Genomic DNA, 19,076 nt, shown 5'->3' on the forward strand with positions numbered 1-19,076 from the left:
AGGAAGAGAATATTAAAGGCAAAGCAAGTAGAATAAAGGAATAAGAAAGAAAAGAATGTAATTCTGTGGAGTAGAATTTAAAAAGCGTAGAAATGATAATACCATTGGAATTAATCCAGTCTGCACAGTGTTTTTCATTCATCAACTGATTATCGTGTGAAATTTCTTTACCTTCAGACTGGCTCAGTGTCATCCCCTTCACTCAGAAAGATAGTATTATTTTCTTTTTAAAAATTTTTTATTGGAGTACAGTTGCTTTACAATGTTGTGTTAGTTTAAGATGTACAGCAAAGTGAATCAGTTATACATATATCCACTCTTTTTTAGGTTTTTTTCCCATGTAGGTCATTACAGAGTATTGAGCAGAGTTCCCTGTGCTATACAGTAGGTCCTTGTTAGTTATCTATTGTATATGTAGCAGTGTGTATTTGTCAATCCCAATCTCCCAGTTTATCATTTCTTCTTCCAATTGTGTGCCCTGTCTCTCCACTTGCAATCCTTTCAGAAAGTTTACTCTTTCATTTGTAGTATGTGTACACACACTACACACACACACACACACACACACACACACACACACCCCTACATGCCTACATATATACCCCTACATGCATACTATTTAGGGGGATTGCTCCATTAATTTTCTAAGGGGATATTTGAAATCTCTGTTGAGTTACAAAGGACAAGTGTCACTGAGGATACAATGTATAGAGCCAAAGATATTCATGACAGTGAAACTGCCAATTCCTCCAGGAATAGCAAAGGAAGCTGTGGACCAAATGAAAATAATTTTGCAGGATATGGTATGCATGTGGACGTATACAGATTTCACCCCAAAGTTTCCAATATAGGAAATCAGTCCCCTTAGTACCAACTATCTCCGCCCCTTATGGTAGCGGGTTTCTTAATCTGCTCTGTTGTGTCCACTCTATGTGTCCTACCCAAGAAAAGTCTAGAATGTTCTAAAGATTTTATGTGTGTATATGCTTGTGCTTTTTATGTCAGTGTGCAGACTATGAGAAATGATTCAGAGAGAAGCTTCACAAGCAGTTATATGGAGAGGAGCATATTTAAAGGACCCATTTCACCATATTTAAAGGACCCTTTGATGAAATGCAGGATATACTTTTGTTGGAACTAGTCAGTTCATTTACCTGTGTCCATCAAAAGCTAGTAAGTTCCTTGATGTTTCATGTTTCTGTTTTATTTCCTCTCTTGTAGATAAAGAATTCATCTACAGAGAGCAGAAAGGAAGTGTGATACTGCAGAATGTTGAAACAAATACTTCTACGGTGTTAATAGAAGGCAAAAAAATTGTAAGTACTCTCTTTAATGACAAGGATAATTTCAGTTTTCCCGCCTTCAAGTCAATAAAGCAGAAAATGACTTTAGGTTTCAACTTTTCATATAGCCAAGCAGAAGCAATAAACTTGTAATACTACAGGCTGAGCAGCTACAGATAATGTGAAATTGAAACCACACTAATTTAATAAGATGAAATCACCATTTCTCTGAGTATACGGGAAATTTCTCTGCAGGTGTTGGAAACAAGTGTTGCATATCATATATAATTCAAAGATAAGTCCTAAGGCATTTGCACATTTACAGAACAATTGTAGTAATTCAGAGAATACTTCAGGACTGCTTGCACGATCTCATATTTTTTAAAAATGCATCTTAAAGTGCACAGAGAATATTAATTTAGGCACTGACTATACTCGCTCTAATGACATTAAGTGATGTTTATGCTTTAGAACAAGTACTGAGTCGATATGAATGCCACTGCTTCATCGTCTGGGAAAACCTGTTTCCCCAAAGGTAATGGCGTTAAGATTTGGAGTCCATGTAACAGTTAATGATATTTATTAAAGAATTGACTGAAGTTATGTACCAGAAATCGATTTAAAGAGAATTAACTGTTTTTTTCATATATGTTCATGCTTATTTTTAGAAGGAATAAATCTTCAGCTTTAGGGAGTTGATCATTTTCTTGTCCAGTACATGGAGGAAATCAAAGGAAGAAACTAAGGCCAAGTCTGTGTTAAAAGCAAGAATTAAAACAGGCCACGAATTCTCAATCAGAACCATCATAAGAAGCCTCTGATGAGAATCAGAAACGTAGGAATCCTAGAATCCTGTGATCTGGGGATCAGAGACGATAGAAAAAATTAGCTGCCTGGTTTCACAAATAAGGATCCCGAGCCCAGTGTAGTGCGTGAGCTTTCCGGAGTCCTTGGGTGAGCGTTCAGGCAGGTCCCCGGAGCCTTGTCCCAGGGACAACAAGGGATGAAAGGATGATTCCATCTTTGCGTTGCCCTATCCCCTGTCCCACACAAATGCTGCCCTACCTTCTCAAGAACATGACACTGCTGTTTAAATACTCTTCCTTTCTTTTTGGTGTAGCGATACCTTTTTCTTTAAGAATAAACATTTTATTGAGGTTTAGTATGGGCTGGATCCTGCCCTTTACAGAGACTGTTTGCTGGCGTAAGAGAGGGCTAGCAAGGTTGTATGATGGTGTAATTCCCAAAGCAACAGGTATTGAATTCAGTAGTAGTCTGCAAAGTAGGACCCGACCTGGAAAGAATGAATGTGCCTGCATTTTTGCATTAAAAAATCATCTTTGGTAGAACGGCTCCTGTAAGAAAAGCTGATTCAACTCAAAAATACTGAAGTTGCAGAAATAGTTTTCTCATATTAATTGAAAGGAGAAAATGATCAGACCATTGCTGAGGGTAAGTACATGTTAATGCCAGGATGTTATCGATATTTCCCATAAGGATGTCAGTTTGCTGAAAGTAGGGTACTGTTGGTACAGCTGCACTTAGTAAGGAAATACAAGACTAGGAACAGCCTTCTCTTTCTCCAATCAATAACTTGTGACAGATCGTGTATTTTAACTGAAGTTGTTTTAGCCAAGTAATAAGGTGACTTCAGAAACCTCCTTAGGTAAAGAAAAAAGGAAGAGCTCATCTTGAAAACTGGAAGGTTTATTCTGTATGATGAAATTCCTTCTTAAAATGTCATTTATTCACTCACCTCAGAAACATTTGTTGAGAACCAAATGTGTACAGCCTGATTGACACTGTTCGTGATCATGCCAGTTTATTCTTGGCTCAAAGCTACACGTAAAGGCTCCTGTAAACAGACCTCAGACGAAGGAAAGAGAGGAAAAGTCATTGAGTGTCTGCATCATCATTTAGAACACAGAAGCTCTGGATTTAAGTTCTCTTGAGCCAGTTAAACTTGTGCTTCAGTTACTCCATCTGCAAGTTAAAGCTGATGGAATGATCCAGCTCTCTGTATTTTCATGAGCAAGTATTAAGAAGGGGAAGCATGATGTTCGGAAGGGATCACAGTCGGCGGACCCTCTGCTCCCGGGAGGATGAGTGGGCTGGAGAGAGCGGGCACACAGGGCAGTGGCTCTTGCCCGGTTCTGCCCGCCTGCCTTTCCGATGCTGGTTCCCTAGGTGGTCTCTCCTTATTTGAAACCTGGAAGCTTTGAGATTGTTTAAATGATAAAAGTAAGCTGAGGAAGAGGCTGTGCTACCTGTGAGGCCACCTGTAATCTTTAGGTTGATTTTTTTTTTTTTTTTTTTTTGCGGTACGCGGGCCTCTCACTGTTGTGGCCTCTCTCCCGTTGTGGAGCACAGGCTCCGGACGCGCAGGCTCAGCGGCCATGGCTCACGGGCCCAGCCGCTCCACGGCATGTGGGATCTTCCCGGACTGGGGCACGAACCCGTGTCCCTTGCATCGGCAGGCGGACTCTCAACCACTGCGCCACCAGGGAAGCCCTTTAGGTTGATCTTAAAACAACCTGAAACTAGTGGAGACGTGAACATGAAGCAGTGAATGCCCAGGTCAGCAGAAGTTTAAAATAGTAACCTACAATCTGACCTCTGACCTCGTTCTCTTTCCCCAGCCACTGAGAAGGACCGTCACACACAAGGTCACACAAGGGTCCTCCAGCCTGCTGGCCTTGAGCATCCCCCTGGCTCCTTGGCTTCCGTGACTGGCTCTTTCCCGGGATGGATCAATGGAAGGGGAGGCAAATGAATGCAAACACTAGGCAATCCAGCACAAGGGCTTTGTACATCATTGATAATTATGCAAATGAGAGCTTGTGCTATGCTGGGCTCACCTGGAGGGTTCTCACCTGCCCCCCCAAACAGCTTCCTTTGACCGAAAGGAATTCAGTCATCCCTTCTCACAGCTCCAAATGGTAGAAATCAGATCATGAAATATTTCAGAATACCAGAAACACTTTAAATTGTGAGTTCACATAGACATTTAACCTTCTAAGGCAATTCCATCCTGGTTCACACTGTTATTTGCATTCCTTTGTTTTTTATATTAATTTTTTGATGGTGAGATATTCTCAGATCCTTATTATTTGGTAGCATCTCATATTTGATGTGACATAATAATTGATTTTAGGAAGGATTTATCAAAATATCCTGGTCCCTTTTCCAACTTCTGTGTTTTTTTTGTTTTGTTTTTTTTTTTGCAGGATCCTCCCAGAGTGTTTTTGTTTTTTAGTTTTTATTTATTGGGGTATAGTTGCTTCACAGTGCTGTGCTAGTTTCTGCTGTAGAGCAAAGTGAACCAGCCATACATATACACATAATCCCCTCCCTTCTGGATTTCCCTCACATCTAGGTCACCACAGAGCATGGAGTAGAGTTCCCTGTGCTCCACAGCAGGCTCTCACTAGTTATCTATTTATACATAGTATCAATAGTGTGTATGTGTCAATCCCAATCTCCCAATTCATCCCCTCCCCCCTCCCCCTTTGGTGTCCATACGTCTGTTCTCTACTTGTTTGCCTCTGTTTCTGCTTTGCAGATAGGTTCGTCTGTACCACTTTTGTAGATTCCACACATACGCGTTAGCATATGACATTTGTTTATCTCTTTGTGATGTACTTCACTCTGTATGACAGTCTCGAGGTCCATCCACGTCTCCACAGATTTTTGAGGTGCTCCGTTAGATTTCTGCAGGGAAGGAGATCACAAGCACGTCGTCTCTGCATGAGCTCGGACATCTGCTGCCTGCTCAGTAGTCAGGCTCATTGGCTGCATGAGCTCGGACATCTGCTGCCTGCTCAGTAGTCAGGCTCACTGGAGGCAGGTTCTAGCTGAATTAATTTTGTCTCTTCCACGGTGCTTGGCACTGTGACCTGTGCATAGTGGGTGCTCTGTAACTGTGTATTCTATGAATGGATATAAAAGACACAAAACCGAGGTGAGCGGCTTCCCTGAGCGTCAGTGTGGTGAGAGGTTTGAGGTGGTCCCTGACCCCGCTCCTCCCTGCCAGCACTGCTCTCTGCTCCACAGTGACAGGTCCTCAGGCAGCTGTGCAAGCTCTGTGTACCCCGTCCTTCCCCTCAGGAGCGTTGTCTGGATGACATGAGAGGACAGATGTAGAATGTGGGTGCAAGTCAGTGTGACTCAGGATGGTCAGGTGGACTGGAGGACCCGGGCAGCTCAGGGCTCAGGCACACAGGGTGACCCGGTCAGCAGCAGGGAGGGGGAACGGGCCTCCCTTGACTTCGAGCTCCTTCCCTGCAGGAGGTGTGTCTGGGCCGCCTCCCAGGGTGAAGCAGGGGCATTCTCTCCGATTTCTAAAAGTAAAACCTAAACTAACTTTCACGTGGATTACATACAGGCAGACCTCATTTTATTGAGCTTTGCAGATGCTGCGTTGTTTTGCATATTGAAGGTTTGTGGCAACCCTACGTCAAACAAGTCTTTTGGCGCCGTTTTTCCAACAGCATTTGTTCAGTGTGTGTCTCTGTGTCACATTTTGGCAATTCTCACAATATTTCAAACTTTTTCATGACTATTATATTTGTTATGGGAACTGTAATCAGTGATTTTTAATGTTACTATTGCAATTATTTGGGGGCACCATGGAGCACATCCATACAAGACGGAGAACTTAATTGAAAATGTTGTGTGTGTTCTGACTGCTCCACCAGCTGGCCGTGCCCCTGTCTCTCTCCCTCTCCTCAGGCCTCTCTGTCTCCTGAGACACAACAATATTGAAATTAGGGCAAGTAATAACCCTACAAGTTCCTCTAAGTGTTCAAGTGAAAGGAAGATTCGCATGTTTCTCACTTCAAATCAAAATCTGGAAATGCTGAAGCTGAGTGAGGAAGGTGTGTGGAAAGCTGACAGGCTGAAAGCTAGGCCTCTTGCTCCAATCAGTTAGCCAAGTTGTGAATGGAAAGGAGATGTTCTTGAAGGAAATTAAAAGTGCTCCTACAGTGAACGCGCGAATGATAAGAAAGTGAAACAACCTTATTGCTGGCGTGGAGAAACTTGTAGTTAGAACTTGTAGATAGAACATCAAACCAGCCACAACATGGCCTGAAGTCAAAGCCTAATCCAGAGCAAAGCCCTAACTCTCTTCAAGTCTATAAAGGCTGAGAGAGATGGTGAAGCTACAGAAAAACACCTTGAAGCTAGCAGACGATGTTTCCTGAGGTTTGAAGAAAGAAGCCATCTCCATGATATGAAAGTGCAAGACGAAGCAGCAAGTGCTGATGTAGAAGCGGTAGGTCATCCAGCAGGTCTAGCTAAGATAATGAATGAAGGTGGCTGCACTGAACAACAGATTTTCAATGCAGATGAAACAGCCTTATGTTGGAAGAAGATGCCGTCTAGGACTTTCATAGCTGGAGAGGAGAAGACAATGCCTGGCTTCAAAGCTTCAAAGGACAGGCTGACTCTCTTGTTAGGGGCTAATGCGGCTGGTGACTTTAAGCTGAAGCCAATGCTCATTTACCATTCCAAAAATCCTAGGGTCCTTAAGAATTATGCTAAGTCTTCTCTGCCTGTGCTCTATAAATGGAACAACAAAGCCTGGATGACAGCACATCTGTTTACAACATGGTTTACTGAATATTTTAAATCCACTGTTGACACCTACTGCTCAGAAAAGAAGATTCCCTTTAAATACTGCTGCTCATTGGCAGTGCACCTGGTCACCCAAGAGCTCTGATGGAGATGTACAATGAGATTAATGTTGTTTTCATGCTTGTGAACACATCTATTCTGCAGCTCATGGATCAAGGAGTAATTCTGACTTTCAAGTCTTATTATTTAAGAAAATACATTTCGTAAGGCTGTAGCTGCCAGAGATAGTGATTCCTCTGATGGATCTGGGCAAAGTCACTTGAAGACCTTCTGGAAAGGACTCACCATTCTAGATGCCATTAAGACTATTCATGGTTCGTGGGAAGAGGTCAACATCTCAACATTACCAGCAGTTTGGAAGAAGTTGATTCCAGCCCTCATGGGTGACTTTGAGGGATTTAGGACTTCGGTGGGGGAAGTAACTGCAGATGTGGTGGAAACAGCAAGAGAACTAGAATCAGAAGTAGAACCTGAAGACGTTGACTAAAATGCTGCAATCTCGTGATAAAACTTGAGCAGATAAGGAGTTGCTTCTTATTGATGAGCAAAGAAAGTGGTTTCTTGAGATGGAATCTATTCCTGGTGAAGATGCTGTGAAGATTATTGAAATGACAACAAAGGATTTAGAATATTTCATGAACTTAGTTGATAAAGCAGCTGCAGGATTTGAGAGGATTGACTCCAATTTTGAAAGAACTTCTACTGTGGGAAAAATGCTTTCAAACAGCGTTGCACGGTTGAGAAATTGTTTGTGAAAGGAAGGGTCAATGTGGCAAACTTCACTGCTGTCTTATTTTAAGAAATTGCCGGGCTTCCCTGGCGGCGCAGTGGTTGGGAGTCCGCCTGCCGATGCAGGGGACACAGGTTCGTGCCCCGATCCGGGAGGATCCCGCGTGCCGCAGAGCGGCTGGGCCCGTGAGCCGTGGCTGCTGGGCCTGTGCGTCCGGAGCCTGTGCTCCGCGGCAGGAAAAGCCGCAGCAGTGAGAGGCCCGCGTGCCAAAAAAAAAAGAAATTGCCACACCACCCCACTGATTTCTTCCTTTTCTCTCCCTCCCTCCCCCTCCCTCCCTCTCTCCCCCTCTCCCTCTCCCTCTCCCCTTCCTCCCCCTCTCCCTCTCCCCCCCTGCCCCCAGAAGTGCATTTACAGTGGACTTAATGACATTGATTTCTCAGGGGCTGTAATTCATACAGAAACTTACTGTTATCTCTCCAATCCGTCTAAAACATAATACACCAAAAATTCTCTGGAGGATGAAGTGTTAGCCTTTGCTTGAGATTCAAGTTTTTAAAGCTGAAATAGTCTTTGCAGATTATGTGATTCAAACCCTTCTTTTCTTTGATGAGGAAGCCAAGACGGTCCACAGACAACAGTGGCTTGACCTGCACTTCACGAGCTGTTGACCCAGCAGGACCATTCAGTATAGCCCACTGTGTTACCTGTGATGTTCATCCTTTTTACACCCTCTTTACTGATAATACCAGCGGTAGCAAGGAGTGGTACAATGGATACAGTCATTCACTGTATTATTTAAATTGTTCCAGGTGTTTGGGAAAGCAACTTGGCAATATATTCAAGATTAATAAGAATATTTATGTCTTTTGACTCATTCCAGGGAATTTTTCATAAGTAAATTATCTAGAAAGTTTTTAAAAACAGTGAAAAGTACCTGAAACTGAAGAAATAAGTAAATAAAAATAAATAAAATATGATGTAGCCATTAAAATAATAGTTATGAAGGCTATAAAGTAATATGAAAAATATTTATGCTGTTATACTAAATAGACACAGAAGAATACAATATTAATACACTTCAGTTAACAGCTGTAAACATCAGCTATGTCCATTGAAAAAGCTGGGAAGTGAACAATGAACTCTGACAGTAGCTTGTCATGTTAGGTGGTGACATTTTGTGTATTATTTTCCAGTGTGATGATTTCCATAATTACTGTTTCAATGCTGTTTACTCAGTAATTTTAATCAGATTTTTAAAAATTCAGCCTTACATTTCAAAGACATTAGACTTCTTCCATTGATGAATATGTAAGAGCTGTAGATGGTTCCTAGAAACACTTGGAAGAGAAAACAAGTAAATTAAAAAAAACGCATCCTGTCATTATGCTTATGTCAGGTTTTCTCACTTTTTATGTCTTTACTTGTTTAATTACTAATCCACTTGTTTTAATTACTTATTTAAATTACTAGATTAACATTTAGCCTTTTTGTTTCTCTAATTTCTCTCTCTGATTTTATACAATCATTAGCCTGTGGAATTTGAATTTTATCTCACTCTCTAAAAATTAATGAATTCTGACTCCTCACAGGGAGAGACATAATTACTAGTATGATTAGAGCCATTCCAGAATCCAGGAGAGAAACAACAGAGGCCCTCTGGAAGATGTGCTTCTAATCTCAACCATATTCTTCCCCAGAAGAATGCTGCCAGACCCACAGCTAGAACAGCATCTGTGGTGGCGCCAGCCGTGCCCAGCGAGCATTTCCACCCCAGGCTGACTGCACTTGGCACCCAGGTTAGAGCGAGGAAGGAGGAATAGCCTTGTGTGTGTCCATAATTCAGAGGGTAAACACTGGCACCAATGGTGCCCATTGAAATGTCTTATTTGGGCCACAGAGTAGTTTTTCACAAACTCAACATCCAGATTTCTGGCTTCTCTTGAAAAACTGGAAGATCTGGCAGCAGCGAGACCTAATTCTCTCACAGATCCAAATCTGGCGGGTGGGGCAGGGAGCAGCTGGCCTGTCCCCATAGTTGACCACAAGCACTGACCTCTGACCAGACTGGCCTCAGGGTTTCAAACCCCCTTAGTCCAGGAACAAAAGGGTGGCCTAAAAAGTCAACGTCTTTTGCAAGAATGTTGTAGGAAGCTTTGGTACAGACTGTCTCTCTGTATTCTGTATTCGTTTCTGTGTCTACATGGTTCTGCCCATCCTCTTTGTCCCTCTGTGTTTTTCTGTTTTCCTCTGGTGTCTCAGATGATCGCTTTCATTTTATTCCTGATTTTTTTCTTTTACTCTTTTCCCCTCTCTTTCTCCCCTTTCTTTGTCTGCTTCTCATATAACAAGATAGGACAAAAACCAAAAGTATCTTTGACTTATTTTAGTTCTCATTTTCATTTCATAGGCTATTGCTTTTAATTTTTTAAATTGTAAGTAGGACAAATCATTTTCAAATGATTATTTTCTTTTTTCTATTTTAAAAAAATTTTTATTAAAATATAGTTGATTTACAATGTTGTGTCAGTTTCTGCTGTACAGCAAAGCGATTCAGTTACACATATATGTATTCTTTTTCGTATTCTTTTCCATCATGGCTTATCACAGGATGTTGAGTATAGTTCCCTGTGCTACACAGTAGGACCCTGTTGTTTATCCATCCTATATATACTAGTTTGTATCTGCTAATCCCAAACTCCCAATCCTTCCCTCCCCCATGTTTTTAATTTTTAAAGTACATGAGTAGCATACCTTATACTTACGTCTTTAAAAGACCTGAAAAGAAATAAAGTAGCAGCTTGATCTTTCTGGCCCCAAACATGCTGTTCTCTTTAGGTGAGGGGTGGCCTGATGCCACTGTCCTGTCACACCTGCATCTCATCATTTGACATTAAGAGAGAGTCTTCTCTGAGCAAGGCCCTGGGCTCCACGAGATGGGTGGATGGATACAGGATTTGTAAACCACAATGTTTACTCCTGGGAAGCTTTCAGCCCAGATCTAAAGGAAGTCAGAAGATCTAAATGAATGGAATATATTCTGAGTTGAGGTCCCGTATGGGATGGGAACAAGGTGAGGAAGGAGAGAAGGGTATTGGTGTCGACAGTAGTTGAGGGTGTGAAGAGGGAGCGTTCCAGCTGCCCCTGGAAGGCGAATGCAGTCTAGAGACAAGTGGAAAATGGCACCCTGGCAGCGTGAACAGGCGGAGTAACAAAAGTTCGTGGGTAAACCATGTAGCGAGTTGTCTTGACCTGGTGTAGCCTGACTGGGAGGGGCTCGGAAGGCTGGGGCTTAAAGGCCCAGGAAAAAGAGCAAGTCATCAAGTACTGTTCTTAGCGGGCTCATCTTTACTCTGTAGGAAATTGGAGTGGATAGGTTTTTCGAGGACAAGTGTGTGCTTTAGGAAAGTAACTCCAGACCAGTATGAAAGGGAATTTGGAGAAGAGAATGATTCTAGGCAAGGAGTCCCCAGGGGCTGCTTCAGGTCCAGATGAAGAGGAATGCGGCCCTGAATGAAGGCAGGAAAGCGGGGAGTGGAGTGGGTGTAAGTCTGAGTGTGGAGGTAGAATTGAGAACAAATGGTGACATTTTGTGTGCAGGCGGGTGAGACTGCAGCAGTGGTCTGTGTGATCTGGGGGTTTTGACCCTTGTTAATGGGAAGAGTGGCAATCTCAGAGACACGAAGTCCGGAGAAGTAAGGCGTGGCGGAGTGGAAAACCAGGGACACTTTGAGGAAGAGGATGCTGCAAGGTTTATGCAGGATAAATCAACTAATAATTGATATTTCAGTGCTTACAATGCAACCAGAATTATCCTAAGCACTGTACATATATCATCTTATTTAATTGAAATCCTTAGGAATCCTGTGAGCAGCAGTACTTTGTTACTCTTGCTTTGTAGATGAGAAAGCTGAAGTGTATGGAGGTTAAAATAACTTTTTCTCGGGCTTCCCTGGTGGCGCAGTGGTTGAGAGTCTGCCTGCTGATGCAGGGGACACGGGTTCGTGCCCCGGTCCGGGAGGATCCCACATGCCGCGGAGCGGCTGGGCCCGTGAGCCATGGCCACTGGGCCTGCGTGTCTGGAGCCTGTGCTCCACAACGGGAGAGGCCACAGCGGTGAGAGGCCCGCGTACCGCAAAAAAAAAAAAAAAAAAAAAACTTTTTCTCGTAGCTGGGAGCGAGAGCTGGGAGTCCTGAGAACTGAACTCAGCTTTGTCTAATTCCAAACAAAATTATTTCTAAATTGCGTAAAGTATCCAGCTGCAGCCTTTGTGCCCACAGGGCTCCAGAGGGAACTGAGGCCAGCATCCCACGGCTGAGAAGGGTGCCCAGCTTCAGAGGTGTGTTCATACCTGTGGTCCATCGTCACATACCACAAGATTGCTCCTGGAGGCTGCTGCATGTTGCCTAAAATAAAGATTACAGATGCAAAATAGTGTGTCAGCTTAGCCTAATGCAAAAATGCTGATGCCCCTGAGTGCACAGAATGATCCATTTTCAAGGTTAGAGAGAATTCAGCTTGTGAAACCATCTGGACGCTTTTCTCAGTGGTTGAGCATTCATCCTCCTTTCTCCTGTTCTATAGCGACTGCATGTTCCGATTTTCTCTGGGAGTGCTGGGAGTGGCACCTGGGACTGTCTGATTCCAAATGAAATGATTTTTAGGCGAATTAGGAGCCCAGGTGCAGGCTGTGCTACCTTGTCCACAAGTTCCCCTCTTCCTTATTGACTAGGGAGGGTGAGATTACAGTTGTCCATTTATTTTGTTTAATACGTGTTCCCCTAGAGTTGCACAAAGTGTCCTCTTAGAAATCATTTAATCTTGTCAGTGTTTGGCTTTTGTTTTATCATTACTAATCTTGTAATTAGTAGTGATACTAATTATTAGGTTTTTTTCCCTTTATGAGGAGATTGTTTTCACAAAACAGCCTATGGATATATTGATGCTTTGTACTCTTCATTTACTTTCTATTACTTGATAATTTGGAGCATTCTATCATTTTATCTCTCTCTCTCCCACCAATGGCCACCTTTCTTTCTCTGCATTCCTAATCACATACATATTTATGTAGTACAAGAAAACAAGACACAACCATTTAGATATGCATCTCACCAGAAACAGGCCTATAGTTTTATATGTGTGTGTGTGTGTGTATATATATATGGAATCCTCATATATGTAGACCAATATTTTTTAAAGTCAGAATAATGTTATTAAAAAATTGTGTTATTGATAACTAAATAGCCCTAAATAATGCAAAATGTAAACTATACACCAATCTCACTAGTGAGCATAAATGCAAAAATTGTAAATAAAATATTGGCAAGTAGAATTCAGTCATGTATCAAAATCATAATGTGCTCTGAACAAGTAAGGTCTAATCATGACAACGATGTCATGAAATCAATCAACAAAATTAATTACAACTGCAAAATAACAGAAAAATACTTATGATTATATCACAAGATGCTGAAAAGCCATCTGGTAAAATTTATCAACCACTCCTAATAAAAATTCCAGGTAAGATAAGAATAAAAACTGCTTAAATATGGTGAAGACTATTTATCATGAACCAATTAGCAGTGAAAACATTTCTAAATGGCAAACAATAAAACCATTTCAATTACAGTCAGGAAGGAATAGTCAACATCATCATTAATATTTAATATGTTCTTAGAGATCATGGGAAATGCAGTATATAAGCAAACTACATGATTGGAATAGGAACTGGGAAAAACTTATATCCCTCTTTCTGATAACATAATTCTATCTTAGAAAACCTAACAGAGATTAGTTTTTAAAAACTACTGCAGTTAATAAGAAAATTTATTAATATGGCTAAATACAAAAATACATAAATAAATCAATGCCTTCTCTCTTCATTAACATAAGTATCTAGAAGTAGAAATGGAGAAAATACTCCATTCACAATAAGAACAAAAACTATAAAAAGACCTAGAATAAATCTAAGAACAGCATAAAAGAATAAGCAAACTATAAAATCTTGTTGACGATTTGGAAAAAAAAAATTAAAGATACAATGTAATCTTAGGTGAGAATATAGTATTTAAAATGTTAATTCTCTTAAGATTGATATAAAACTTTAACATAATCCTAATTAGAACTTTGAAAAAAATTAGTGTTGAACATTTGATAAAATATTCTAATTGACATATATGAGAATAAACACCTGAATGTAGCCACAGAAAGTTTCAAAATATATGGTAACATGTACTCCTTTACCTGATATTAAAACACATAATAAACATATTGTACTCAACTCAATCACAGTAATAACTAATACTACTAATAATAACTGATAGCACCAGGCATTGTAATTATGTCATTGAATTTCACATCAACCATGATATTATCTCCATTTTACAGAGGCACAGAGAAGCTAAGAAATGTTCTAAATTTCACATAGTAAATGTTCCAAGCAGAGTGTGACTCACAGGCTCTTTGACCCCAAAGTATAAGCTTAAAACCATAAAATTTTGCATAGGAATAGCCTAGAGAGCAGTAAAAGACCAAATAATTCAGAAGTGGGTTTCAATATAAAGGGTATTTGATATATAAAAATCATTGGGGGAGATGATCACATAATTAGAAAACAATATGAGCATAACTTAACTCTTTATCTACAAGGAAATAATGTCTCATTTCACAGGCATACAAAATTAATTTCCAATTGTACTAAAGATATAAATGTTGAAAAGAATCTATCATTTGGTTTAGTACAAAAGAGAGAAAATTTTTTAAATGGAAAATCCAGAAGCTATAAAAAAGATAGCCATATTTAACTTACCATAAAAGAGTTTTAAGTTTCAAAATTTAAAAAGGCAGAATTGGTGGAAAAATAATGGACAATATTTACAATCCAGGTAACAAATAAAAGGCTAATATCTACAGTCTACAAGGAGCTCTTTCAAATTGATCAGAAAAAGACAAATAATCTAAAATAGACAAAACATTGCAGGAACATCCCTCAGACAAACCTGAAACCAAAGCCTACTTTGCTTGGGAAAATGTATCTTTGATTCATAGTCTTGGTGCAAATGTTTAGGAAATGTGCTAAGTGAGTTTTGCATCCATTATTTGCACCTGGTGAAAAGGTGGACATACAGCCTATAATTTTCACACCCAGGGGGCATGGGGACTGAGATTGTCAAAAATGAGTGAAACTCTACCTAAGAATGGCAGTGATAAGCTTCTCAAACAGCCTAATGAAATTCTACTTGTCTCAAGTAGTATCACTGGCAGCTGACCCTCCATCAAGAGATGTGACCTATGATGGTTTTCAAGTGCAGAAAGTTGGACTCTTTGCTGGTCTTGCTTGGTGTTATCTTTGTACCAGTAACATGATTGCCACTCTTATAACAACTGAGGATATAGTCATTCATTTATTCAGCAAATATTTACAGAGATTCTGTTAAGTGCCAGTCACTGTTAGGCACTGGGAATACAATATGGCAAAACAAACTAAAATTCTCTTCTCGACATTTGGTCCTGGCTATGAGAGTATAAGCTGATCATTCTTATACTCTCCTAACACAACTGTAGAACAGGGTAAAATATAGGGTAAAAATACAATTTTCATACATTGGAAAACAGGCAGCTCACACGTGTGATCACTGAGAAAAGGAAAACAAATTAAATGAACCAAACAACCAGCTGATCTTCTGCATGAATGTTCTTGCTGGACTTCAGCACAAGGAGGAAGACAGAAGTCCTTCAGTCTTGCTGAGTTAAGGAGATCAGAGTTCATGTGGAAAAAAGATGGCTGCAGTTTATGAAACAGACATCCCAAGAGGAGGAAGCTAACTAAAGGATACTTGAGAAATCTGCATAGTGTCCCCTTTGAGACTTTGGTTAATTGTTGATCTTTATTTATAAAACGTGAAACAGCACAAGGCAGGACAAAATAAAGTTTCAAGTAAAGAGCAAAACTATAGGACACTTTAAGAGGAAAAATTCCCAGAGCTCATACATCACCAGGGATCATTTAAGTGTCTCCCGGCCATGAGATATTAAGCAGAGACTCCAGAAGAGCAACCCCTTAAGAATGAGGCTCACCTAGCCCCCAAAATCATGGTTATTGTAGAACAGCCTTTACAACATCTTCAAAACAAAACTGAAAGAATTAAATTAGTCCACAAGTAATTAACTGCCTGTCATAGAAAGTCCAACATTCTTTGAAGGAACACAAAAAAATCCAAGATTCAACAAGAGAAAATTCAAAATATCTGGTGTTATTTCTTAAATTACTATATATACAAAGAGGCAGAAAAATGTGACCCATAATAAGGAGAAAAATCAGTCAATAGAAACAGACCCACAAATAACAGATAATGGGATTAGCAGAAAAACACATTAAAACTGCTAAGATAAATATGTTCCAAATGCTCAAGAATATAAAGAAAACCATGAGTATAGTGAAGAGAAATTGAAGATTGTAAAATACGCAAATAAAATTTCCAGAGATGAAAAATAAAATATAAAAATTTAAAACTCCAGATTAATAGCTGATTAGACACCACGGAAGGAAAAAGTAAATTAAACTTTAACTAATAGCAATACAAACTATCCAAAATGAAGAACAGAGAGGAAAAAATACATTAAAAAACCCTGAACAGAGTCACAATGACTTGTTGAACAATATAAAGTGGAGTAAGATACTTGATATTAATGCCCCAGAAAGAGAAGAGAGAAAAGACAAAACACACTTTTGAACTTTTACCACATGTGGTATAAAAACTCAGTAAACCCTGACCATAATAAACATAAAGAAAACCACACCAAAGCAAGTTACACTATGATAATCAAGTTTTGAAAACCAGTGAAAAATAGAACACCTTAATGGCAGCCAAAGCAAAGAGACATTTGTACAGAAGAACAAACATAAGTGTGACAACAGACTCTTCACCAGACGCTATGCAAGCCAGAAGAAAGAGGAGTGGCACCTTTAAGGTACTGGGAGAAAAATAAAACTGTTAATCTAGAATTCTATATGCAACAAAAGTACTTTTCAAAAATAAAGATAAAATAAAGTATTCAGAGATAAAATCTAAGATAATTCATTGGCCATGTACCTGCACACTGAGAAATTTAAAGGACATTCTTTGGAGTGAGAAAGCTTTTACCAGATGAAAAGTTGGGTCTACATAATAGAGTGACAAGTGCCCGGAATGATAAATGTGGTCAATGTGTGGCCAGGCTTTTGATGGAAATTTCGGTAAAATGAATTAACTAGTCCTGAAAACAAATACATCTGTCTTTTTATAAAAGGGTTCTTTAAATGTGATATATATCCAGCTCCTCTTAACGTTATGTAGCCTTATGTAAGATTTCTGAACCTTTTCTCCTACTCTAAAAATTGACATAAGAAACACCAACATACACACCTAAAATCTTTGGAACGTGTTGTAACTTTTCTCAAGCATGTCACACAGGGCCAGAAAGCTAATCCAGTAGAGAATGGAAAATAACTGCAGTGTGAAGGACAGATTTTCCTCATGTCCCCGTGTTTAGTATGTACACAAGCTCCCCTTATTACTCCTAGAGGATTTTAAGATTAGTTTTAAAAAGCAAGACCCAATTATAAGCTATCTATGATATCTACCTTAAATATAAAGACATAGGTTAAAATTAAATGGTTGTAAAAAGATATACCATGCAAACACTAACCAAAGTAAAGCTTGAATGGCTAAACTAATATCAGACAAAGTAGACTGCAGAGCAAGGGATACTACCAGAAATAAAAAGAAAGATTTCATAATGACAAAGGAGTCAGTTCATTAAGAAGACATGAGAATCCTGAAGGTGCATTCAACTAGCAATAGAGCTACAGTGCTTCAAGCAACAGTTGCTTGAACCAAAAGCAGAAATGGACAAATTCACAATTGTAGTTGGTGATTCAAACAATCCTCTCTTAGTAATTGATAGAACATGTAGAAAAAAGCTTAGTAAGGATACAGAAAGTCTTGAAAACAGCATTAACCAACTGACCTGACATTTGTAATCACACCACTCAACAGCAGAGTACGTATTCTTTCTGAGTGCACATGGAATATTTACCACGATAGACCATAGTCTGGGCCATTAAAATAGCCTCAATATATTTCAAAGCTTGGAGATTATACAAAGTATGTTCTCTAGCAAATACAAAATTAAACTAGAAACCAATAGCAAAATAAAAATCTGGAAAATATCCTGATGATTAGAAATTAAACACCACACTTCTGAATAAAAAATTGGCCAAAGAAGAAATCAAATGGAAATTAGAGAATAGTTTGAAATGAATGAAAATAAAAATACATAATATCAAAATATACGGTATGCAGCAAGGCAGTATACTTAAAGGGAAATTTATAGCTTTAAGTGCTTATATCTAAGCTTTCACCATAAGAAACTAGGGAAAAAAGAAGAAAAAGTAAACCTAAGTACACAAAAGAAAGGTAATAAAGAGAAGAAATCAACCATATAGAAAACAGAAAAAATAGAAAAACTAAAGAGTACTCAAAGCTGTTTTTTGGAAAAGATTAATAAAATTGATGAAGAACGAAGACAAAGGACAAAACAACCAATATCAGGAACAGAGGCGAGACCATCACTACAGATATTACAAGGATAATAGAAAATATTTTGAACAGCTTTCTATCAATAAATTTGACAACGCACATGAAACAAATAAATGCTTGAAAGACACAGATTATCACAGTTCACTGAAGATGCAGCTGGCAATCTGAATAGTCCTATGTTGACATAAAAAATCTAATTAATAGTTTAAAACCTCCACATATAGAAAATTCAAAGCCCAAATGTTTTCACTGGTGAATTCTAGCAAACATTTAAGGAAAACATAATACTGATTCTACACAAACTCATAAAACAAATAGAAGAAGAGGAGGAATAATTTCCCAAATTATTTCGCGGAGCAGCACTACTCTGAAATAAAAACCAAGCAAAGATATTTGCCAGAGAAGAAAACCACAATTTCCCCCATGAACACAGCTTCAGAAATCTTCCACACAATATTAGCAAATCACATCTAGCACTATATAAAAGGGGTGACACAACATGGCCAAATAGAGTTTATCCCAGGAATGCAAGTTTGGTTTAATGTTTAAAAATCAAACAATGTAATTTACCATACTGACAGATTTAAAAAAGCTAAACAACCTAATCATCTCTCAATAATGTAGAAAAAGCAACTGAGAAAATGCAACATTCATTATAACATTCAACATTTATTATAAAAACTCTGAGGAAACTGGAAATAGATAAGAACATCTTCAACCTGATTAAAGGCATCTACAAAAAAAATGCACCACTAATATCACACTGAATAGTGAAGAGTGAATGCCTTCTTCATAAGATCGGGAAAAGGTGAGGTGTCCACTCTCATGACTTCTACACGGCATCA

The 19,076-nt window shown here is 39.3% G+C and overlaps 1 protein-coding gene across 5 annotated transcripts in view; it reads left to right on the forward strand.

Moving 5' to 3' along the window:
* DPP6 (dipeptidyl peptidase like 6) overlaps positions 1-19,076 on the forward strand; it is a 1,023,012-nt gene that overhangs the window by 704,388 nt on the left and 299,548 nt on the right. For all 5 annotated transcript variants that reach the window (XM_067747535.1, XM_067747534.1, XM_067747537.1 and 2 more), the window contains exon 4: positions 1,222-1,316. In XM_067747535.1, coding sequence (XP_067603636.1) covers positions 1,222-1,316 — 95 coding nt within the window. The remainder of the gene's footprint in view (positions 1-1,221; positions 1,317-19,076) is intronic.

This window comes from Pseudorca crassidens, chromosome 8, assembly GCF_039906515.1.
Source record: "Pseudorca crassidens isolate mPseCra1 chromosome 8, mPseCra1.hap1, whole genome shotgun sequence".
NCBI lineage: Eukaryota > Metazoa > Chordata > Mammalia > Artiodactyla > Delphinidae > Pseudorca > Pseudorca crassidens.